Source organism: Acomys minous (genome assembly GCF_964271855.1).
Source record: "Acomys minous genome assembly, chromosome: 1".
NCBI lineage: Eukaryota > Metazoa > Chordata > Mammalia > Rodentia > Muridae > Acomys > Acomys minous.
In genome coordinates, this window is record NC_140483.1 from 23,552,635 (window position 1) to 23,578,622 (window position 25,988).

General features: G+C 42.0%; 1 protein-coding gene across 3 annotated transcripts in view; it reads left to right on the plus strand.

Annotated features, from left to right (window-relative positions):
- The first annotated feature begins 5,737 nt into the window (after nt 1-5,737).
- UAP1 (UDP-N-acetylglucosamine pyrophosphorylase 1) overlaps nt 5,738-25,988 on the plus strand; it is a 35,382-nt gene continuing 15,131 nt past the window's right edge. The window contains exons 1-5 of one of the 3 annotated variants that reach the window (XM_084792048.1): nt 5,738-5,932; nt 12,463-12,785; nt 19,150-19,354; nt 21,571-21,746; nt 22,910-23,082. In XM_084792048.1, coding sequence (XP_084648174.1) covers nt 12,506-12,785; nt 19,150-19,354; nt 21,571-21,746; nt 22,910-23,082 — 834 coding nt within the window. In that variant the 5' untranslated portion in view covers nt 5,738-5,932; nt 12,463-12,505. The remainder of the gene's footprint in view (nt 5,933-12,462; nt 12,786-19,149; nt 19,355-21,570; nt 21,747-22,909; nt 23,083-25,988) is intronic. The other 2 variants (XM_084792046.1, XM_084792047.1) reach the window with 2 other exon arrangements.

Below are 25,988 nucleotides of genomic sequence, written 5' to 3' on the forward strand. Positions count from 1 at the left end.
TGAGATACTCGTGACCCTGCCTTCTAAGTCTTGAGTCTTTCCCTTCCCTTCCTCCTCTCTTTCTTTTCCTCAAGACAGGGTTTCTCTGTGTAGTCCTGACTGCCCTGGAACTCACGTTGTAGACCAAGCTGACTTCGAACTCAAGAGATCCACCTGCCTCTGCCTCTGCCTCCCAAACGCTAAGATTTAAGGCATATGACACCACACCGAGCTCTGCGATTGTATTCATGCACAGCACATTAAGCTTTAAGATTATACTTCCATAGTTTAACTCTGATGCAAACCAACCGGCATTGCTGGAGACTTTGATTGTGTCATAGGTCTTTTCTTACCTAAGTAATGTTAAATGACACAGACTAAGGGAAGATATGGGGCCTAGAACAAAAAATGCTTGTAGAGGGTAGAACAGATTTTTTGTTTTTTGTTTGTTTGTTTGTTTTTGATCCCTTCCTTGTTTAAAGATATTACCTAGAGGGGCTGGAGTGGTGGCTCAGCAGTCACAGTCTACTCTTGCAAGGAAGCTGAGTCCAACTCTAGCACCCAAACAGCAGCTTATAGACATCTGTTCACTCCGGTCTCAGGACACCTGACATGCTTTTCTGGCCTCTGCAGGTACCAGACATGGAAGTGGTGTACAGAAGCCTGGTGTGGTGGCATATGCCTTTCTTTAACCATAGCACTCAGGAGGCAGAGGCAGGTAGATCTCTGTGAGTTCAAGGATAGCCAGAGCTAAACAGAGAAACTCTGTCTCTAAAAAGCAGAAAAAGAAAGGAAAGAAGGAAGGAAACGGTGCATAAACATATATACAGAAAAAAACACTCTTACACAGAAAATAAATTCTTAATTTAAAGAAGTATTACCTGAAAAAATATAAAGCAAATTTAATATGTAGGCATTCCTAAACACAAAGACTAAAAGATCTCTCCAGCAAAAACAACTTGAGATAACCTTATGTCCACCATTCATGTTTAGTTGAGAAGCATCCAAGGTAAAATACATAATAAATCCAAACTGCCTTTTGAGAAACATTTATATCCGAAAGACAGTACTGTGAACAGTTGTAGAGTAAAGCAGAGGTGGGCGGCTCAACAGTCACCTCATAGGTGGGGAGGCAGGTTTCGAACAAAATGTATCTTTACTCTAGTTTCATCCATAAGTCAAATGTCATCCCCTGGAGACAACACCACTGTGAAGCTGTCTAAAAAAGAAGTTCCAGACAAGTACCTTCCCAAGCTTAAGTATTCAATATTTGGCCTAGAATTCACAATGTTGATCTGAGTTACTTGTCTCATTGTTGACACAAAACACTTGATACCAGTAGCCTAAAGAAAGAAGGGTCTATCTTGGCTCCCAGTTTGAAGAGATACAGTCTATCAGGGCAGGGAAAGTGTGGTGGCAGGAGCAGCAGGCAGCCTACCTTATTGCATGTCCATAGTCAGGAAACACAGAGAGATAAATACTGCTTTTTGGCTCCCTTGTCTCCCCGCCCCCCTTTTTTTTAAATTGAGGTGGCACCTCAGCCTGTGTACATTTAGGGTAAGTCTTCCAATCTTGTAAAAACAAAAACCCTCACAAAAATGTCCAGAGATTTGTTTCCATGGTGATTCTAAATCTTGTCAAGTTGACACTGAAGAATAACTGTCACAGTATGAAGCACGTGGTTTTAAGAAAAAAAAATCAGAGTAATTTATTATCATGATCGAACTTTTTAATTATTGGATTATTTTCACACTCATTACCTGTAAAGAAATGCTGCTATGACTTGATACTCTATGAGCATATACAGGGGGAGGAAATCCCCCTCAGGAACAGTCATAGGGGAGGGGAATAAAGGGAAAATGGGAGGGAGGGAAGAATGGGAGGATACAAGGGATGGGATAACCATTGAGATGTAACAAGAATAAATTAATTAAAAATTAGAAAAAAGAAACGCTGCTATGTAGTAAAATTTTGACTATGAACCTTGCTTTCATGTCTATCAATTTTGTCGTTAAGTAAATCACTTCATTTTTTGACAAGTCTGTTTATTAAGGTGCAGACCAGATGATGTCTAGCCGACACCATAGGGATGGAATTCAGAGTCTTGCCTTCCACCATACAAAATGTCGTCTGTCTCCATGTGGAGTCGTCCAGTTTCGCCCTCCCTGAATCATCACACGCTGCCATTCTTTTTTACTTTCTAGTTTACTTCATTCAGCGACTTACGTGCTTCTCAGAGTCAGTCTGAAGGACTGTGTGTTTTTTACTCAATCTTGTGTATCACTCATTCTTGATAAACTGTCTAGCTCAGAATCCCCGAAGGATTATATAAATGTTAGGAAGGCATAGAAAACACTGGGTCAAAATATGACATTTAACTGGGTGTTTTCTTCATTTCACAAGATTCCAAAACACACCCTCAACTACAGAAAGTTTACGTGTGGGAAGAGTGGTGAGCTAAGGCTGTTTCATCCCCCAAGAGACACAGTCTTTACGTCCTAGGAAACCGCCCAGAGAAAGTCAAGCTGTTGGTCAGTGCACCACCACCCACTTGTCTGCACCCTCCTAGAAACAGTGATGTCATAAGTGCTGAGGCCCTGCCCTGAGCCATGCTGAGTGGAGCCAGACTCTCTTGGTGCTTTGTGCATCTTGTTGGCAAAAAACTCTCTGAACCAGCTGAGGGCCTCATGCTCCTGAGGATGGTGGGAAGACTCCTGTGTGTGGCAGCCCTAGGAACCATCACACTCTGCAAAAACAACCTAGGTGGGTCATAACAGATTCGGAGAAACAAGAAAATGTGGGCAGACCAGCACGTGTCTCACCAGTCCCTGGGAAAGTCAGTCAAGACAAGTGGCTGATTTTGCTCTTTGGCAACATATTTCACAAAGTTAAGATAATTTACAACTTAGCAAAATATGTCCACCCAAAACAATATGAAGTCACCATAATCCCATTGTCCTCAAAAAAAAAAAACACATAAAACCAATTACTAATATATGACATTTTCAAATTTTAAATTGTTTCACAACAATGTTTCATTTAGAGAATCTTTTCTCAGAATGTAGTAGGGAGGGAATTTATCTCTTCATCTATATGTGGAAAATATACATGAAAATAGACATATGGAAAATCAATGGAACTCATTATTGCCTGTAGCTAATATACGTTAACAATTACAATAAATAAAGCATCTCATATCCTGATATGTGTGTGTTTCTGGGAGTTGAGCTTACACACTCTAGGTAAACGCTCTTGTTGAGTTATATACTCAGACTTCTCTGTAGTTTCACTGTAAAACTATACTACTTCTTTGCCTTATCTTTTTTTTCAGTTAACATTTGTTAATCTACTGTACGCTAGCACTTTCTCCTTTCCCTTTCCAACTCTGTAAACAGTACTGTGCTAGTTCCTCAGTTTTGTGTGAACTGAAGTTCTGAGGATTTTAGTGATCTTACCTTTCCAGATCCCATAACATCTGTCCTAACATCTAACCATCTGTCCACCCGTTCACCTACCCACTCATCCGTCTAATAGATGAAACTATTACCCATTTTTAAAAAAATGCATTACTAAAAATATGTACCCTTTAACAAGAATTCCCTTTTGATACTTCAGAGTGCATTTACTAGCAACTCTTAGGTAGATATTACCTTTCCAGGTTAAAAAAATCTATTGAAAAATTTCCTAGTATTTAAAAAATTATCAGTATCAATGAGGTAAGAGGAGTTAGCGAAGGTGCCAAGGTAGCCAATGGGAAAGCATAAAAGCTTCTCTCTTGGAAGCTGAGTACCAAAGGGCAGCCCACAGAAGCATTGGGTGGTCCCTCATTCCTTCCCAAAACCGTGGGCCTATTTTGGAGGGAAGCATCATCCCTTGGCTCTCTGTGAGGTGAGCTCTGAGGGCCTTCATTTGAGCATTAGCTGCTGCACTCATGGCCCTCCATCTTGAAAAAGGAGAATGTGTCTCCCCTGCCTCTTTTACCGTACTAGAAATTCCTTGTAGAAACAGACTCTGGATTCCCCTGTGGTGTCTATCATACGGTCCAGCATAGAATAACTCAGTACATGCATTTTGAACAATATGCTCTTTCTTGAATGCTGTAGCTGCCAGGTTGTGCTTCAAGCCGGAGTGTGGTGGTGCACGCCTTTAATCCCACCACTCAGGAGGCAGAGGCAGGCGGATCGCTGTGAGTCTGAGGCTAGCCTGGTCTACAAAGTGAGTCCAGGACAGCCAAGGCTACATAGAGAAACCTTGTCTCAAAAAACAAAAAAAAAAAACAAAAAAACCCAAAAAACAAAAAACAGAGAGAGAGAGAGAGAGAGAGAGAGAGAGAGAGAGAGAGAGAGAGAGAGAGAGAGAGCGCTTCAATCCCAGGGCATATGTAAAGATCAAGGGATCAAGGGATTCTGGCCAATCCCCATTGTGTGCAGGTTCTGTATTTTTCACTTAAGACTCAGTGCTTTCAAAACTGGAAGAATGAAAATCAGAGAACCCTCCCCTATTATTCTTGCTCCAGGAAGGCATATCTGCCACTACCAACAGCACTGTGGGTGGCATTTACAGCTTCTCAGCCACAGCCAGGTGACGTGGCATTCTGACAGGATATCGGAGGGCATGAGACTAAGGCCAAGCAAATACTGCTAACACATCACACCCACACTTGATCCTGTTCCACCAAGCTGTTTAACTATCCATCTAATCTCTGGAGGTTGAAGGTTTTTTGCAGTTGCCTGGGCCGTTGTCTCAGTACCCCAAAGTCACAAAGGTTCCTTATCAAATGGAAAATGATCTTTATAAAATTTCTAAATGACAGAAATTGATAGTAAAGTCTGGTTGAAAAAACGAATAAGCAAGAATGACTAAGAAAACAACGTTGAAAATCTAAACGAGGAAGCCTATCTACCTACCGGATGTTAGCCATCTAAACGACTTCCTGTAGGATCCAGGATATGTTAAGTTTAGCCGTTTTTGACATCTCAAGAAATTGGACTCTCTTTCAGAACCTGCAAAACCAAACCTAACTTTAAATATAAATGCAATTTCATAACACTGAATACAGCCTGCATGTGTACACTGCTGCTGCTGCTGCTGCTGCTGATGTAACAGGACACTTGCACGTTGGCTCTTCTCTCCCAGCAAAGTCAAGTCCACACACTCTGGGCTAAATCCCGCCCTGGACTTGCTCTCCCTGACTGGCACATTTAGCATGACTTCGGGTTATCCAATCCCTTTTGCTTGCATTTTTCTTTTACTTGTGACTGTGTAAAAGGTTAAGGGGCTGGCTTCACAACTATGAGACTCAGAAGACAATGACAGAGGAATCCTCCAGACTCAGGTATCTGGAGAATCAGAGGCAAAACCAGCTATTTTAAGGTCACAGGCTAGCCCCGGAGGGACCTCTGCACAGAAACCGGCGGGTCTTTCCCAACCACACCCGTGGGTGTTGGAAATCTGTCACCTGAAGACACGGTGACTACGCCCCGCTCTGCTTCCGTACAGGGCGCGACGTTCCACCGGGGGTGACCCTCAGGCGCCTCCCAGCGAATGTCCTCAAGGTGGCGCCCGGCCTCACCTCTCGGGTCCGCACGCACAGCCGGCCCTGCCCGCGCCTGTGCGTAAGGGGGCCGTGCCGCAGACTGACAGGACCCTTGGCCATCCTATTGGTCAGAAATCTGAGTGACGTAATAGGCTCCGCCTTCCTTCCGCCGGCGCCCGCCCCTTTGGCCGCGCTTAGTCGCTGACGTGTCTGGCGGGCAGGCTTCCGCTCCGCCCCGCGGCCGCAGCCACTCACCGCGGCGAGAGGGGCGGGGTGGCCGGGGCCCGTGCTCCCCTCCGCTGCTCCTTGCGCCCCGCCCCGCCGCCCCGGCCCCCCGGATGACGGTATATATTCCAGGAACGGGACGCCGGCGAGTAACCGAGCCGAAGGAACCGGAGCCGGGTCGAGCCGAGGAAGGTAGGGGCCCCCTCCACGCGCGCGCTCCCAAGCTGAGCGCGTGGACCGGGCCACGCGTCGCTGCCACACGGTGCACGGCGCCGGCTGCCCGGAGCTCCGGAGGGGCGTGGGCTGTGTCGCCGCGGGCCGGGGATGCGCGGAGGGACTTGGGGGGACCTGGGAGAAGAGGTTGGGGAGGTGATGGAGACCCCGGCGCGTGTCAGCGTAGTTGCGAGCGGGGCCTCACTTGAATTGGAAAGAGGAGCCACGAGGGTCGCAGGCAAGGATTCGGGAGTAGGTGTGCCTTATCTGGGGGTCCCCGGGTGGGGTAAGTGGACGCTGAAACTGTCAGGAAAGCGACTTGGGTTGTTTTGAACGCATGAGGGTAAGAATTGAGGGCCCAGAAAAGGACAGGGGACCCCATTGGGGCATGTGGCTAGTACGGGACCGCTTGCCACTTCCCAGTCTGGTTTGCTATTGCTAATCTGAGAGATTCAGATTTCAGGGTTTTCCGTCAATTGGGCCTGGAGGGCTGATGACACACATATGCTCCTGAATATTTTAAAGCTGGCCTTCATTGGTACACTATGAAATCTGAAGTCGGGTGGTAGTGATTAAAAAGTTTAGGGACTTGGAGGTGCAGTTCACTGGGCTCGGATCCAAGAGTTTGCGGGGGAACTGAAGGCGTTTGTCTATTTCACTATTAGTTGACTCACTTGGCTACGGGAAAAAGACTTCATAGTCTGCGCTCCTAGTCAGTGGTTAGGATTCGGTCTCCAGTCCGGTTTTTTTTTTTTTTTTTCTCCTCCTTTCTGGTTTTGCAAGACAGGGTTTCTCACTGTTGCCCTGGCTGCCCTGGTACTCACTCTGTAGAGCAGACAGGATGGTCCTGAACTCACAGAGATCCCTCTGCCTTTGGAGTCCTGGCACCACCACTGCCATCTGGCTCCATACGATTTTCTTTCTTTCTTTCTTTCTTTCTTTCTTTCTTTCTTTCTTTCTCTCTTTCTCTTTCTTTCTTTCTTTCTTTCTTTCTTTCTTTCTTTCTTTCTTTCTTTCCTTCTTTCTTTTTGTCTTCGAGACAGAGTTTCTCTGTGTAGCCTTGGCTGTCCTAGACTCACTTTGTAGACCAGGCTAGCTTCTAACTCAGCTATCCACCTGCCTCTGCCTCCTGAGTGCTGGGATTAAAGGCATGTGCCACCATGCCTGCCTGTTTTTTGTTTTTCTTTTCTTTTTTAAAAAAGATTTATTTGTTTATTTATATGTATATGAGTGCCCTATTTGCAAGTACACCTACATGCCAGGAAGAAGGCATCAGATTAAATTATAGATGGTTGCGAGCCACCATGTGGTTGCTGGGAATTGAACTCAAGACCTCTGGAAGCGCAGGCGGTGGGTGCTCTTAACCACTGAGCCATCTCTCCAGCTCCATGTTCTTTTGTTTTTCAAAAGGGATTTACTAACCCATTTTGAGGACATACAGCAGGAGAAGTGGGGAGGTGGGAAGGAAATGGGAAATACTGTTTTTCCTTTAATATGTCATTTAAGTTCTAATAAAGACATGTTTGATAATGTTTGCTATTTGTGTTGATCCAGGTGTGTTAGGTTATAGGCACATACCAAATTTAGTCATAATTTCTAGTACAGAGTTCTAGCATAGCTTTTTATTGTTAGTATAAGAATCCGTGTCTTTTTAAATTCTCTTTGTTGCTATGTAACATTTACTTACACACACCACCCTGTTACCAGCAGCAGTAGGAGATACAGTACTATGTGGTTATAGCTGTGGCAGTTAAATATAAACCATGCTTGCTGTGTTATGTAACATGTAACAGAGCAGATGTGAAAAACACCTGGCATTTCGTTCTTTCTTTTTTTTTTGAGACAGGGTTTCTCTGTTAATAGCCCTGGCTGTCCTGGAACTCGCCATGTAGACCAGGCTGGCATTGAACTCACAGACCCACCTGCCTCTGCCTCCCAAGTTCTGGGATTACAGGCATGCGCCACCACTGCCTGGCTGAAATATTTTTTAATACTATACAGAGTGTCCATAGCCGGGCGTGGTGGCTCACACCTTTAATCCCAGCACTCAGGAGGCAGAGGCAGGCGTACTGCTGTGAGTTCCAGGCCTACAACGTGAGACCAGTAGAGCCAAAGCCACACAGTGAAACCCTGTCTCTAAAAACAAAATAAAAGAAAGTGTCCAAGCTCAGTCTCCTGACTTCTACGCCTTTGTTCTGAGGAATTCAGATTATAATTTATTTTCATGTACTGATGATCTTGATAGGTTTTTTTTTTCTTTCACATAAGCCATGTTACTGACTAGGGGTTTGCTATCTAACCCGCAGTTTCTGTTTGGGTGTTTGGTAAGTGTATGGAATTGATCCCAAGTGAAGGATCGAGTCTCTAGAATCTGGTCCCTGTCAACCTTTTCTCCGTGCTTAGTGAATGGCGGCATTACGTTTCTGTATTGGGCTATTTCACTCGCTATGTCCCCTAGAATACTTGGCTATAAGCTCGTTTGTCTCTATATATATATTCTCAAAAATTAAGCAAATAGAGCCCCTGCCCGGGGGTGCTTCTTGCCTAGTTACCATGACTGTCTTTGTTAGTCCTTAGTCCTTTCACCACTTGATGTTTCTCCATAGCCATAGCTCATGTCCTTTTATGTCCTCGTCTCCTACACTGAGTGAGCGTGCACTTGTTTCTTCATTTTGCTTTCCTGCCACCCAGATCAGTGTCTGATGGGCAGTAAGTGCCCATTAACTATTTGGCAATTAAATTAATCATCTCAGAGCAAAGTTAATTTTCCTTCTTAAATTTCTCTGTTATCACATATGTTCATAAAAAGGCAGTTTTTATGGGTAACCTGTTCACATAGTGAGGAGGGTGATTAGGGACCAATCACAACTCACTGTAGTTTTGTGCCACAAAAGAGCAAACCATAGTGGACCCATAGAATATGCTGGAAATGAAAATTCCCTAGTGAAGTCATTGCCCTTGTAATGTAGCATCAGGACACATTGCTACATTACACAGTGAGTGCTATAAGCAAACTCGTGAAAGTTTACTGTGAGAATGTTTACTGGTGTGTTACCCTATCAACAGCCTGTTCATCTTGTGTTTCCTGTGGGTCTTGGTTCCCTCAAGAAGCCATGCTGAGTGATGGCTGTATAAGGTTATGTCATTCCCTATTCCACCTGGCTGAGAACTGCCATGTGGACATGGAAAATTAGGGCATTGAAAGACAAAATCGCAAACTTAGACCATGGTCGAGTGGAGGTAGGAGCCTGGCTGGCCTGATTCCAAAGCTCAGTGATGGTTGCTACCAAATTATAGTGCCTGTGTCTAAGTGAGACCTCTCACTGGATCCTTTGTATTTCCCTGCTTTTGTGAGGGGAGAGAAAGAGGAAAGACTTGGAGTTGCATACATCTGAGTCAAAAATATCCATCTTTCTGGGTACTAATAATGTAGCCTGAGGCAAATTGCATAGCTACTTTGAGCCTCATTTTCTCATTAACTGTGAAGATCATTTAAGTTAGGCCTTAGTCTTGGATGAAAATTTAATTCCCATTTTATAGACACCAGTGCTGAAAGTATCTATGACTTGGTATAGGCAATAGAATTAGGAATGTCCATTTGTTCCCAAGCCCCAGAGCTGTGTGAGGGCTTTCGGAGTGCCTCTAGGTATGCCTAGTAGAAGAGGTGGCTCTGGTATTGCAGCACGGTCTGTTGTCATGTTGCAAGATTTCTCATGGCTATAGGAAGTTCAGGTGACTGGGTCTCCTGGGTATCTGCAACCTTCTTGCTATGGGCTAGATGCCTTTTGATTTTCTGTGTCTGGTATTGCAGTAGGTGAGCCTGAAGGTGCTGCCGTAGTGTGATTATTACTGTTGTGTGCTGCAGGCTCTCTTTGCAGTTTGTAAACTGTGTTTGATGCTGAATGGTTGTGATGAGGTAGAAATTGTTGGTCATCTCATATGTCAGGGACCTGAGGCCTGGGGCAGTTCAGTGGTGCGGATGAACTGTACCCTTTTCACCATCCTGTGAGAGGGGAAGAGGTCCTTGCTTGGATTCCTTCCCATATCTAAGCCGTTGGAGTACAAAGATGATTCCTTATAGTACACCCCTTTCATTCTCCCCCGAAGCTAGTCTGCTTCATAGCTTTGGGGTTTTGTTGTTTGTTAGTTTTGTTTTTTTTTCTCTCTAGTTTCTTGGTTTTTTTTCTTTTTTAGTTAGCATGCTGAGTACTGGATTTCACTCTGCCATTTTTCGATGTATGTAACATTATACAGAGTTCATATTTGTTTTCCTATTACCTTCTTAATTCCCTTTTCTCAAATAGTCTCCCTTCTGCTTTATGCCATGCATATGTATAAATGGGTATCTGTAGTTAAGTCTAGATTCTGCAAACAAAAAAATATACATTTGTTCTGTTCACTCCTTATTCTATTCCCTTTAGACCCCCGTAGTTCCTCTTTTACTTTCATGGCACATGTGCATATTATATGTGTCTATGTGTCTTAAATCTAGAGTCTGTATATGAGAGAAAAAAATGCAACATTTGTCCAAATTTGTCTTCAATAATTGTCTCTAGTTCTGTCCAGTTTCTGGAAAATAACATTCATTCCTCATGACTGAATAAAGTCCCATTGGTCTAGGTAAATTTTCTTTATTAGTTTAAATGTTGATGAGCATCTCAGATGGTTCTCTATCTTGGCTGTTATGAACAGTGCAGCAGGAACAGTGGATGTGCCTTAGGTATCCCTCTAGCTATGGTTATAGCTAGATCCTATGGTAGCTCTACTTTTAGAACAACTTATAGAGCAACTTCCATCCTGATTTCTATAGTGGATGTACTAGTTTATGCTCCTATTAGCATTAACATTATACAATGATTCCTTCCCCCCCACATCGTTTACCAGCAGTTGTTGTCATTCTTTCATTTTTTAAAGTTTTACTTTTTTTTTTTTTTTTCAAGATAAGGTTTCTCTGTGTTGCCTTGGCTGTCCTGGACTTGCTTTCTAAACCAGACTGGTCTTGAACTCACAGAGAACCACCTGCCTCTGCCTCCCTGAGTGCTGGGATTACAGACATGTGCCACTGCGCCCGGCTACTTTTTACTTTTTACAATTTTGTGTGTGTGGAGGCTAGAAAATATCTCATGGAAATCAGTTTCCTCTTTTCATCTTGTGGGTCCTGGTGATAGACCTCGGGTCCGCAGACTTGGAGGCAAGTGCTTTTACCTGCTGAGCCATCTTGCCTGTGTGTGTTTGCCTTTTTGATGATGGCCATTCTAATTGAGTCCCCTTGGTTTTTCTTGACCACAGTTGTGTTTTAGCTTGCTTTCCTTCTAGCTGTCTTTCTTTACAGTTTATTTGGTACCATTGCTTCTTTCTCTCGTCTTTTTAAGGCACACGATGAGAGTGCCCTGGGTAGCATTCCACTGCTCGCTTTCTAGCGCTTACTCTTTGATCTACAGTCCCTTGCCTGGTTTTCATGGGCTTGCCTGCCCTACACCGTATCCTCTCACTGAGCTTAAGCTTCACTTTCTTCATGTTCATCCTCCAGGGCCATCAAGATCGCCTTGTTTCCTGCTCTTATCTAAGCAGTCTGTTTGACCTTAGAGGCACAGCTAGATTATGAGCCTTTCCCAGCGGTGCCTGTCTCAGATCTTGCATTTATCAGTACTAGGCAGGTGGCAGGCTAAATATTTCTTCATTCTCTGACTATTTAGCACTATGCTGTGTAAGATTTTGCTTTGTGATCATAGAATGCTCCTGCTTGTGACTAACGTGGCCTTCTCCCTGATTGTTCTGTGTGCATCGCTTTTCTTTCCAGTCAGGGTCCATGTTTTTAGTGAGTAGATAGTGGATGTAATTTCTGTATCTGGCAGCAGTCACAAGTGATGTCGACTGGTAGAAAGTTAGATGAGACCTGTAAGGAAAGTGCTTCGTGTGCTGTTGGCCCATAGTGCTCATTACTGTTGTCTTCTAAGTTTGAGCTTTCACAAATACTAGTGTCAGAGAGGCAGAAGTTCATTTCTAAATATTGAGGTTTTTTATTTTTTTGTTTTGTTTTGTGTTTTGTGGGTTTTCTGGTTTCCTTTTTTTTTGTTGTTTGTTTTTTTGAGACAGGGTTTCTCTGTGTAGTCTTGGCTGTCCTGGACTCACTTTGTAGACCAGGCTGGCCTCGAACTCAGAGATTCACCTACCTCTGCCTCCCTGAGTGCTGGGATTACAGGCTACCATGCTAATAGTGAGTTTTTAAATACATGATCATGCATAGCTTAATGATGGGACTATGTTCTGAGAAATGCATCATTAGTCTATTTCATTACTCTGCAAACATCCTACATGTATAGCCTAAGGTAGCTAGGATGAGGTGATATAATCTCATGGGACCACTGTCCCATGGGACCACTCAAATAAGTGGTCTTGTTGACCAAAATGTCATTATGTTGTTCATGACTTTTCAGTAAGAAACCCCCCTCAGGTTCAGAGTTAGACTTCTGCCTCTTGTTAATTCCTTTTCTCCTTTTGGTTCACAGCCCTCACAGCCCTGTTTTCACAGAGCTTCACTACCAGAGCACTATGAACGTTAACGACCTCAAACTCAGGCTGTCCAGAGCTGGGCAAGAACACCTGCTGCAGTTCTGGAATGAGCTGGAAGAAGCCCAGCAGGTAGAGCTTTATACGGAGCTGCAGGCCATGAACTTTGAAGAGCTGAATTCATTTTTCCAGAAGGCCATGGGAGGATTTGATCAGTCCTCTCACCAAGAAAAGGTGGATGCACGAATGGAGCCTGTGCCTCGAGAGGTTTTGGGCAGCTCTACGAGAGATCAAGACCAGCTGCAGGCCTGGGAAAGTGAAGGTACGGAGCACGCGCTCACGCCTCACAGTGTACTATGAAAGACGCTGAAATTATTCAAGTGGCTGATGATGTTGCTAGCAGTGTGCCCATCGTACTAGAGACCTGCCCCACTAGCAAATGACAAATGGTCTTGCTAAGAAAGCTGCAGTTCCTGTCATTGCTGATCTGTGTTCTGTTTGAATTATTCATGGCCTGGTTTCAAAGTTCTTCTCAAGCTAGTCTTTATTTGGCCTCGGTCTCTTTTTGTCTTTAAATTCTATACATTTGCTAGGTTACTTCCCTGAAATTTTGTGGCACAAGTTAATGTTCCAGTTTAAGCTGCTTTCATCTGAGACCCTGCTTAGACTGTCCCACCCTGTGTTTCCAGTTTTGTTTCCTTCTGTGTTACTCCCCATTCCTATTGCTGCACATGTTTTAGCTGAGGCAAATCATTTACCTTGCCTAGGTATTCTATTATGTACTTCCTTCTGTGTTTATGTTTGCCTTTAGCTTGCGCTGGCCTGTGCCTTTTCTTTGCTCATTGGGTCACCTTGAAGGTCATGGAGCTGTGCAGGCTGTGGTTCTGCTGCTGTGGACTGACATTCTCAGACTGTCAGTCTGAGAGGTACTAGAGACCGAATCCAGCACCTTCCATGTGCTAGGAAAGCATTCTGCCACTGAGCCACACCTAGATGGGGTCACAGGTGCCTGCTGGTCTAAACTTACCACAAAGGGCAGGAAAGCTTTGAGTTCCTGGCCCTTTTCTCTCTCAGTCTCCTGGGTATTCATAGTTACAGGCCAAACTCTTACAATAATTCTTCTTTAACATTTTTTTTCTTAGAAATTCTGTATGTATGTTTCGCTTTCATGTGTGCCTGAACATGTGTGCAGTGCCCAAAGAGGCCAGAAGAGGGTGTCGGATCCCCTGAGACTGAAGTTACAGGTGTTGGGAGTTACTATATAAGTGCTGGGAATTGAACTCAGGACCTCTGTAAGAGCAAGTTGGTGCTCTAGACAACTGAGCCATCGCCCAGCTTCCTTACGCTTGTTCTTTAAGATTCACTACATCTGCTATTTTCAATGCTTTCTTCATTGTCCAAAGTTGGAATTAGTTGTTTATGCTTGCATTTGACTCTACCTTTAATAATAGCTGTTTGTGTTTGTTTGCCTGATTGTGTCATACGCTTTTGGAGAGAAGCCCATGCCCTGATTGTCATCATTTAAGAGGAAAATTGGCAGTTATACATTGATCAATATTGTGTGTTGAATTTGCCCAAAGATTTCTTGTTCAAAGCATATAGTATAATTTATTCTCATGTCTAGTATTAATTTATACTGTTGAGAATGGCAGAATAGCTTAACTACAGCTTTTTGTAGAGCTGAAAACTTGGTTTTTGTGATCTAGTAATCATCTGTAAATAAAAAGTTTGATAAATATTGTACCCTAAGCCTGTTCATTAGTTGCTTTTGCAAAGCTCTGATGAAATCCCAGATGAATCAGTTTAGAGGAAGAAATAGAGGACTTGGTGGAGCAGAGCAGTTTGCATCATGGTGGACTTGGAAGTAAAGAAAGAAGAATGGCAGTGCTCCGCGGCTCCTTCCTGTCCCTTGTATTCTGCTGGGCCTCCCACCGTAGGATGGCGTCACCCTCATGCACAGTGGGCCTTCTTTTCCTTTATTTCATCCTCTCTGCAAATACCTTCTCAGATGTACCCAGAAATGTGCCTCACCAGGCTCCTAGGTGATTCTACATGCAGTCAGGTTGACAGTGAAGACAGGCCAGCACAACCTTTGTTTGCCTACACTTGTTAAATTCCTGCTTCATTTTCTTAACTGGGTGAGCAAATGAGGCTTTATAGGAACTCATATCAACATTATCAGAGATTGCCTAAAACTATATCAGATCTATTTTTATTTTCTTATATTACCTAGTTGTATACATGTTTTCTTTCCTAGATGTGAATACTGTCATAGCTACAACTTTATATTGGTAGCTATTTTGTTTTTCACTTTCTGACACCGGTCTCTCACTCCATGAAGAAAGGGAAGATAACTGGTGTCACTGGTATTCTCTGTACCTTTATTTTCTTCCTCTAGGCAGTAAGATTTATTGATTTTTAAGTTGTGTTCCAAAGAGCCCCAGGGCGTTCCCACAGGGAAGAGGAACTGTGTTATAACTGGGAAGGTCTCTTACCTTTCACAGCTGTCACAGTAGCTCTACTTCCTTCTATTTTGTGTGTTTAATCATTATGTGAGACTTTATTCAAAAGGATTCAAAGGTTAAAGAGCAATTTGGTTAAGATTGGTTGTTCATTCAGAGCATGCCTTTCAGATCTGAAATGCTAACATTTGATTGACCTAGCCTCTTGCCAAGAAAGCCATGGCTAACCTAGCCTCTGACTGAGAGCCATGGCTAACCTAGCCTCTGACTGAGAATTGGGCAGGGCCACTAAGAGGATGACTTTCAGATGAACCTGTGTGAACGGAGAGTTTGGTGCCATGGTAACTTATACTGACTTTGAAATTACTAATCCTGCTTTCCTGCTCCAGGCTTCAAAAAGTCCACTCCTCCAAACCAAAAGTCCCATGGGCTTCTTCCCTCTGTTAGCCCAGTGGCCATGTTGCTCCTTAGTGCTTGAGGAGGGTGGAGTCTTAGCATTAACACCTAAGGAATCTTGTATAATGGCTGTAAGCAACAAGCAGGCCTCCTTTGAAGTCTTCTTTAGCTTTTAATGGACTCTGTAGAACTAATCTACATTTATGTTTTTTCATTTAAAGTATAATCCACAGTTGTTAGAACCAAATATGGCCCAAGAGGGAGTAAAGCAAACTTCCTTTTGGCTCAGTTTCAGCAAACAGTATTTATCTGTGGCTTAACAGTAAGGTGGAGGGGATTTTGTAACCGATTGTATATCCTTCTCACTTAGCTAGCAGATGTGTGTGTGTGTGTGTGTGTGTGTGTGTGTGTGTGTGTGTGTGTGTGTACGTGCAGTCACAGTGATGGAGCATGTCTGCAGTTACTAATCAGGGGAGAGTGCCATGGTGAAGACTATAGCATTGCATTTCATATGCTCTGAGGAGTAACTCTTTCAAGGCAATTTTGTTTTATTCACGGTGGTGGAAAAGTATTGCGTAGTAGTTCAGAATGTTTATTGAAATGATAATGAACATTTGAAACCAAGGGCAGAAATTATTTCTTAGGGGTTAATATATAATCTCCTTGTTGAAGAGAGATCTTACTTTAAGGTTTGTGGCTACACAAGAGCAACTGGGAACTGTTGAGATCTTGAAAGAAAAGCAATTAGAAGCCTTGAGAATATGACTGTGTTCTGTAAACTGTCATCTGTTACTTGAAAATGTGTATTTAGTAAAATACAAGTTAATTCCCACTTACACTGATGACTACTCAGTGTTACCCTTTTTCTTGTCCACGAGACACTTTCCTAAGAATTATAGAGGTGCTAGGAATGGATGCTGGCCTTGTATGTGCTGGGTCAGCTCCCCACCATTAAGCTGCATTCCCAGCACCTGTGTGGTGTTTCTTCGCTTTCTAAGTGTCTTGTGGAGAAGAAATGCACTCATAGCATTATCTCCCCTAGTTTTTCTTAAATCTAGTATAGTGATGTTTTCATAGATTTATTTTATTTTAAAAGTAGTAATAGTTATCTTAAAGAAATTAGAAAATCCTAAAAATGTCAAAGGAAAAAAAATAGAAATTTCTGTCATCCCATCATAATCCAGGGAAAAATAACCATTGTTACTGTTTTGTAGTATTTCCTTTTACATCCACACATACGTCATTCTACATCATTGCGTAGAACTTTATATAGGTTTATATGAAATAGTCCAAGTATATTATGAACAAATATTTTGAGACAAATGGTATAGTGAATGCCTATGTACATATGTTAGTGGCTTTTTGCCTCATGTATCCTTCCTTTTGTTCTTTTTCTTCTTTGTTGCTATACTTTGAGGCAAATCCTGAGTATCATGTTGTTATTATCATCATAGTTCAATATATGATTTTAAGTATGTATACAATGCCAAATATATTTCTCCAACCTACACTAATCACAATGCCTTCTTGTTTGTTTGTTTGTTTGTTTTGATTTTTTTATTTGAGACAGGGTTTCTCTGTGTAGCCTTTGCTGTCCTGGACTTGCTTTGAAGACCACACTGGCCTCAAACTCAGTGACCCAGTGCCTCTGCCTCCCTCTCCCTAAGAGCTGGGATTAAAGGTGTGGACTGCCATGGCCTGCTGCTTTTTTGTGTTAGTTTATAAAACGAGTTCAGATAGAGATATCCTTGATTAGTCTACTTATTGTGCTTAACATTTTGGGAGACAGTTTCAGTTGTAACGTGATTAAAACTTAACAACTTAAGGTGGGCATGGTGGTACATGCCTATAGTCCCAAGGCGTGATATGGAGGCAGGAGAATCAGAAGTTCAAGTCCATTTTTGGCTGTGTGGAGAGTTTGAGGCCAGCATGAGCTATGTGAGAGCTTGTCTAAAAAACCAAGGCAAGACAACCCTCCCGTGTCTCAGTGTTTCTTCTGACTAGCTTTCTCCTAGTTGTTTCACCTGTTGATGCCACTGGACTTGTCCTGAGTATCCACAATGTAAATGCAAGTCCTGTTGTTCTCTGTTCTCAGAAGCACTTGTGACACCTTCCTTGTTTTAGGCACCTGTCCAAGTTAAAGCACAGAGGAGGAACTGGTCTAACCAGGAAGTTATCCAGGAAGTATTTGACCTTTCACAGGCCACTATAAACTGCTTTGTTTCTTGTAATGTTATCAAGGAAGAGTGCTCAGAACTTTCTGGACTCATAGTTTGTGGATCTCCAAAGAGAGATGTTCTCTAGACCTGGAACTGCCTCACTCTGGCTTATTTCTTTTTGTTTTTGTTTTGTTTTTTTCTGTGTGTTAAAATACTACCTGTAAGAAAAGTCTTAACTCTTGGGTCCTATTATGAAGAGGTGAAAAGGAGGATAAATGGATATGAATCTTCAGACTTTTCATGTGTGTATGCGTGTCTGCATGTCTATATGCTTAATTTGAAACAAGGTTTTGCTGTGAAGATTAAACTGGTCTTGAACTCCTGCTTTTGCTTCCAAGTGCTGGGGTTACAAGTATGCAGGACCATACTCAGCCAACTTTAGGATATGAAACATTCATAGTTTCCTAACTGCTACTTGGCCAAGTGCATTTATGGTTAGTTAGCTTTTTCCCCCCATTGCCGCATATATTAAATATATGCTAGTGCCACATAGTTTGAAATAATGTACTCTTGCTTTATACCTAGAAAAAGTCACTGAGGTTTATTTGCCTACTTAATTTCCAGTGCTGTTATTTGTCATTGTAAGATAGATACTAATTTTACTGCTATATGCAAGCAATTAAGCATTACTCTAGCTAGACAGCTGGAGAGCTGATCTCTTCAGTAGTGTACCCAGCACTGGATTCTGTGAACTGCATGAACTGCATTGGGCTTTGAATTGTCCTGGTCTTGATTCTCTAAAGACCGCTTTTTCTCTTTTCAGTTTTCTCTGGCCACTCATAAGCTAGATTCAAGATCATAAAGAATACAGAAACCCTTTGTGTGTATGTATTTCATATGTGTATGGTATATGCACATACATATGTGACTCCTTACGTGCACATGCAGAGGTCAAGTCAACCAGTTGTTTTCTGCTAATGCTCTCCACCTTATTTCTTTCAGACAGAGTCCCTTTCTGAAGCTCAGCTTTTCTGTTAGGCTGCTTAGCCAGTGAGCTCTTGGCATCCATCTGTCTCCTTTCTCCAGTGCTGGGCTACAGGCATGCAGTCATGCCCAGCATTTCATGTACATGCTAGGGATTTGAGTTCAGTCTTTCTACAGGCATGCAGACATGCCCAGCGTTTCATGTACATGCTAGGGATTTGAGTTCAGTCTCTCTTGCATGCAGAGCAAATTCTCTTACTACTTAGTCATCTCTCTAGTCCATGGAAAACTTTTAAAATCACAATACACATGGATTATATTTATAATTCATTATAATAGTGGTTGTTAAATAGAAACAAGATACATTCTTTTGAATTAAAAAAATCTATTTAAAAATTGTGTGTGTGCATGTGTGTTTGCACGTGCCCATGGGGGCCAGAGGCATTGGAACCCCTTTGGAGTTGAAGTTTGTGTTATAGGGCAGTTGTGAGTCACCTGGCAACTGAACTTGGGTCCTCTGGACAAGCAGCTGTTAACAGCTGAGCCAGTGCTCCAGCCCTAGAAAACTATTTAAAAATGGTCATGAAGTCTCTCACTAGTTTTTGAGTATTTGAGTGGGTTGCCTAAACTTAATTCTGTGTGTTGAATTATGGAGGTTTTGTGATACAAGTATTTTCTTTTTCAGGACTATCCCAGATTTCTCAGAACAAAGTGGCAGTTCTTCTTCTAGCTGGTGGGCAGGGGACACGACTTGGAGTCTCATATCCCAAGGGCATGTATGATGTTGGCTTGCCTTCTCACAAGACGCTGTTTCAGATTCAAGCAGAACGCATTCTGAAGCTTCAGCAGTTAGCTGAAAACCGCTATGGCAACAAGTGCATCATCCCATGGTAAGCCAGCCTCATGCTGAAACAGCTGCTCTGTAATGCCCAAATGCATATACACTTACTGTTTCCAGTGGTCTTCTGTGGAAGTGTAATTCCTTGTGTGTTGAATGATACATGTTATAGCTATCTATCTGAATAGGCTTCAGACTGATGGATGCCCTGATAATCCTAAGGTGGGGCTTTATTGTTTCTGGCCTTGCTGCCAGGTATCCAGTGTCATTCTGATTCCTAATCCGTTTTCTCACTTCCTCTCGCAAGCATTTGGGGCTTCTTTATAGTGTCTGAAATTTCATGATAAGATGCTATGGATCTGTTCTGGGTACCCAGTAGGCAATTTTCAGTCTAGCAAATCTGGTCCTTAAGTACCAGGTTACCTGCTTCTTACTCCCCTCCCCAACCTCTTCCACACACATCCCAGAGGTGAAAGCTACTGTCATACTTGTTTTCTCAGCCTTTACTAGAATGCAGCATGCAGGACCTCAGTCTTGGCCACCGCTAAGAGTGACACTCAGGCAGTTCCACATGGGCTTTCACATTACCCCCCTTCAGCTCTCTGATCGCTTTCCCAGAATGGTTTTGGAAGGTAGCATGTTTTGAGGGGGAACCAGCTGTGCATTTGACATCCCTCAGGGCCTTGATCTCATGACTTCAGTCCCATATGACCAACCAAAACTGCTGGTTTTCTGTCTCCCAGCAACAGCCTGTACCCCATCAGAAAAGACTGTCTTCCTCTGGGAGATTTCTCCCTCTCTGGGGCTCCAGGTCTTATCCGTGCTGCTCTGTGGCACTCTGATTCCTTTGAAGACATGGTTTTGGGAATAAATGTCCAAGATGTTCGAGTTCTTTTCCATATAAATACTAGGATCCTATGAACTCTTTTTTTTTTTCCCCCATCTGATTCCCCAGGGGTTTTGAGGGACATCTGTGTTCTGTGCACTCAGCATGTTATTTACAGCCCTGGTTTCTACTGTCATGTTGGGTTTTCTTCTCTCTCTTCCCTCTGTTTTTTTAGTGTTCTGTTCAGTTCATATGCAGAGCAGTTTCCCACATTTTATTTTACTTGTATAAAAGAATTGTGGCTCAGCTCATTTCAAAGATCAAAATGCCAAGAACGATTGTTTAGCAGACATATTTACATGGTAGGAAACCATGCTATTTTCTTCATCAGTTTGCTTATTTTTGTTTTATATATGGGTGTTCTGCCTTTTTGTATGTCTGCCCTACATGCTTAAAGTGCCTGCAGAGGCCAGAAGAGGGCCTCAGATTCTCTAGAAATGGAGTTACAGTGGTTGTTAACTACCAGGAGGAAACCAAACCTGAGTCTTCTGTAATAGCAAGGACCTGTGAGCCATCTCACCTCTCCAGCCCTGTTCTTCATTAGCTGATTTATTAAGTGATTATTAGTTGATTTACTGTTTCTGAGTGCTAAATCACTAACCGAAACAAAAATCCCAACTTCTTTGTAGCTTATAGCCTGGCCCTGAACCATTATAGTTTCTAATTGTAGTTTTAGATTGGATTTTTTTTTTGTCCTTTGCCATTCTATCATGAATTCAATTTTTAAAAAATAAAAGATTTGTTTTACTTTTTATGCATATATAAGTGATATACATGTACGTATATATGTATGTATGAGAACCCTTACGTGTGCCTGATGCCCAGGAGACCAGAAGAGCATCCGTGTGGATGCTGGGAATCAAACAATGTCCTCTGGAAGAGCATTCAGTGCTCTTAACTGCTGAGCCATCTCTCAAGATCCTGAATTAAAGTTTTGTGGCAACAGAATGTACAATTTTACTGGGTGGTGAGCAGAATCTGGGTCTATTTCAGACTCTGAAATAGTTTTAGTGTGAACCATAAGAGAATATTAGCCTGCATTGCTGTTACCTTTTCCCTCTATTTAGAGTACAAGGTTTACTTTTAGCATATACCTCCACAGAGTTCTAAATGCTTATGTATGCCTCCTCTAGATATAAGTTCTCTGCTGCTGGGACAGGCTTGATATAGTCAGAGGCTGATTTTGTGCATAAGGGTTGCTAACATTGTTGGAAGAAATATAACAGCTAATTAGTGTGTTTGATCCAGAAATAAGATGAAGCGAGTCAAATGAGAAGCAAATGTTCTCACAGAGTCTCTGTAGCTTGGGAAATAGAGTGCACATTCTTTTGCCCTAATTCTTACAAACTTGGTGCTTAGGAAACGGACTTTTCTTTTGTCAGGTATATAATGACCAGCGGTAGGACAATGGAGTCGACGAAGGAGTTCTTCACAAAGCACAAATACTTTGGTTTAAAAAAGGAGAACGTGGTCTTTTTTCAGCAGGGAATGCTGCCTGCTATGAGTTTTGATGGGAAAATTATCTTGGAAGAGAAAAACAAAGTCTCTATGGCTCCAGGTTTGTAATCATCCTCATTTAATGGTAATTTATTTGATAGAGGTGGAGCAAATAATTAACTTTTGATTTTCTTTTTAATATGGTGGCTTGGATATTAAAAATACCAAGTTTTTCTCCTTTAAAAATATTTTCATTCAAATTTACATGGATTTAAAAAGTTGAACTATATAGTAAGTAGGGGCCTTGGCTGATGATGTCCGTCAGTGCTAGATTGTTGCCTGAGATGCTCAAGGCTCTGGGTTCACATGCTAGCCCTGAGAAATGAACAACAGCACAACAGAACGGTGAGAGGCTGAATGATAGTTTACAAGTGGCTTTAATTCTTATAGAGACATGAAATGGCAAAGAGAACTCTTCGTACATTAAAAGTGTAACACAGAACTGTAGACAGTGTGAGTAGGGGCACTGGGTTGTACGTTTGCCATTAGTATATGCACATTGCAGTTTGCTGATGGCATTTATTGGAACTGGACAGTATAGTGCTTGTATACCTACACACACTGACCTGGAGAGCGATAAACCTTCATCTATTTGAGTACGGAACTTGGAGGAAAGTCTGAAAAGAATGTACAATAGAACAGAGACTGTTGTCATGTGTGGGCCTGCATTGCATCTGGAGTCCTGTTTGCAAAAGAATGTTATTGTTTGTTCGTTTGTTTTGAGGCAAGGTCTCATGTAACCTGGGCTGGTCTGAAACTCACTGTGTACCTGAAGGGACCTTAAATTCCTGATCCTCCTCCTCTACTTCCTAAGTAGAGGAATGAGGGACCACCACATTCTCTTGACCAGGTGCAGGAGATCAAACCCAGGGCTTCGTGCGTGCTAGGCATGCACTCTACCAGCTGAACTGCATTCCTCGTACCTACACTTCTTTAGTGCCTTCTTTTCTCCTTTCTTCCTTCCTTTCTTCCTTCTTCCTTCCTATATTATAGGCTAAATGATTGTTTTGAGGTTTCCTGGATTTACATTAATGATGTTATTCTGTGCATAATTATGCTAAGGAGACTTCAAAGCTATGTACAATAACTTTTGACACCTGAACTTTTGGTGCTTATTCAGTTTTATTTTTGGGGGAAAAGCATGCCAGTCTGTAAATGTTAAACAGTCTAGTTGCCTTCACAGTGGATCATGGTATGCTACTAGTGGGTTGTATTATTTTCCAGATGGGAATGGTGGCCTCTACCGGGCTCTTGCAGCCCAGAACATTGTGGAGGACATGGAACACAGAGGCATCTGGAGTATCCATGTCTATTGTGTGGACAACATCCTGGTAAAAGTGGCAGACCCCCGCTTCATTGGCTTCTGCATTAAGAAGGGAGCAGACTGTGGGGCAAAGGTAATGCCTTCCCACCTGTGCTGAGCCTTTGAATGACCTTTCTCTGTCAGTCTTTTTTATTTTATTTTATTTTATTTTGTTTTGTTTTGTTTTGTTTTATTTTATTTTATGTACATTGGTATCAGATCCCCTGGAACTGGAGTTACAGACAGTTGTGAGCTGCTATGTGGGTGCTGGGAATGGAACCCAGGTCCTCTGGAAGAGCAACCACTGCTCTTAACTACTGAGCTATCTCTTCAGCCTCCTCTATCAATCTTTTTGAGGTGATCTGATTAATTTAGAACCATTCATGCCTCTAGAGTATCTGAACCATTCCATTTTTTTTTCTTCACTTGATAACACTTGGTTCTAAAAGTAATGCAGGCTTGTCACAAGTAAGAATTTAAAATAACTCTGGGCGTAGTGGTGCATGCCTTTGACCCCAGCACTCGGGAGGCAGAGACAGGCAGATCACTGTGAGTTCGAGGCCAGCCTGGTCTACAGAGTGAGTCCAGGACAGCCAAGGCTACACATAGAAACCCTGTCTTGAAAAACCAATAAATAAATAAATAAATAAATAAATAAATAAATAGGGTGACATGCAAATCCTTGAGACGTGAATGATGGCTATCATTACACCTGTGATCTGTGATGGGTCATTAATATCAAGTCGTGTTCGAGCTCCTCGGGTAGCTGGGAAGGGGAGTGTGGTAGAAATAGCAGGTGTAGACTTCAATAAGGCATCTAACGAGGGGTTCATGATTTTTTGTGAATAAGATAGAATGTAGAGATTACGAATAAGGTAATATTATTTGTAGTTTTTATTATGTAATAACTTGTATAATTTATAGTACTTAAAGATAATCAGTTACTGCTGGAATGACTATAACACTGATATTTGGATGGAGGGAGGTAATGCTATGTATAGTAACATTCTTAAATAGTTGGAGTGTGTGTGTCTGTGTGTCTGTGTGTTTATATATAAGATAGATAAGGGTAGGAATAAAAGAGTCAGAAGAGACCTTAACATTTTAGAAAATTTAAAAATATTGGTATAAACACTGATTTTTTCTGAAGGATTTTAAAGGCTTCTGTTCTCAACAAATAAAAAATAACATAGTCATGTTAGATCCCGTGGAGACTAATGTGGAGACAGCTGATAAAGTGATTGCAAGATTTAGAGTAAACTGGGAAGACGGTCAAGAAATAACACAGACTTAACATAATGTCTGACAGAGCCATCTGTTTTGATACAAACGATAGGAGACTTTTTATTTTTGTGTATGTTTTACTAATAGCGTGTGTGTGTGTGTTGCTTTATTCACCTACTAAAAAGTTTCTAGGCTGATCCAAATTTTAGCCGTTGTCAGCAGTGCAGCAGTGACACAGGGACAGAGGAATATCCGTGATATGCTGACTTCAGTACCCAGTAGTGGGATAGTTGGGTCACAGATGAACATATTTTTTATTTTTATGAGGATTTCATATTACTTTGTATAGTGTCTGTGTAGAATCTATATACCCACCAACAGTAGGTAAGTGTTTCCTTTTCTAAGGCCTGGAGAGATAGCCTGTGGTTATGAGCACTTGCTGCTCTTCCAGGGGAACTTGGGTTCAGTTCTCAGTGCCCACATAGCAGTTCACAACTGTCTGGGACTCCAGTTCCTGAGGATCCCATGCTTTCTTTTGGCCTCAAGGGGCACTACATATATATGTGTAAGCACAACACCCATAAACATAAGACAAGTAAGCCTTTTTAAGAAAAATTGCGTTTTCTTCATATCCTCACTGGCAGCTTTTCTTTTTCTTGATTATATTCATTCTAACTGGGGTGGCCATAAAGTAATAATATAGAGGTAGAAATGTTAATGATCCCAATTTGATCATTACATATATATGTGTATGTGTATATATGCTCATTGAATTATACTGTATCATATAAACATATAATAATTTAAAAATGGAACAGTAAACTGAAAAAAAATCAAGCATTTCAAATTGTAATGAGAATAAATGAGGAAACTGGCTAAGTAAAACATCTCTCTTTCAAAGCTCATGCTAAGATCATGCCAAAATGGACACATCTTCAAAGCTCATGCTAAGATCATGCCAAAGTGGACACATCTTCAAAGCTCATGCTAAGATCATGCCAAAGTGGACACATCTTCAAAGCTCATGCTAAGATCATGCCAAAGTGGACACATCTTCAAAGCTCATGCTAAGATCATGCCAAAGTGGACACATCTTCAAAGCTCATGCTAAGATCATGCCAAAGTGGACACATCTTTAAGTATAAACGTGAAGCCATTACGATGTGAAGATGTAGAACGCTTGTATGACTTTGATGTAAAAGTGGAAACCATGTGTCTTCTGACAGAAACAAAGTAGACCATATATGAACTTGAAATGTCGGTTAAATATGAGACTTCAAGAGACACATCATAATCTTGGTTAGAGATTTTCTGTTATAAAAACTTTCCTCACCACATTAGTCTAAAAATATAATAAAAAGTCATATTCAGAAACTGAAGCCCTAAATTTAGCAAAGCAGGTTTTAAGAGTTCGGTGTTAGGTCCATTAATAAGACTTCCTCTTTCTTGAGGCAGGGTGTTGCTGTTGCCCTAGACTTGGAACTCATGGCAGTCCTCCTGCTTCAGCTTCCTAAGGTGCTGGAATTATAGGCATAAGCCACCATGTCCAACACAAGACTCTCACTCTAAAGAGAATAATTGATTTAGTTTATCTGTTTAAGGCATCTGTCTAATCGAATACTTGATAGCATGTACTATGTGGTTTAATAGCTATTGAAATGTTTTTTAATTACACACACACAGACACACAGACACACAGACACACACACACACACACACACACACACACACATGTTGGCTCTGTTTCTTTTCTTTTTTTAAAGATTTATTTATTTA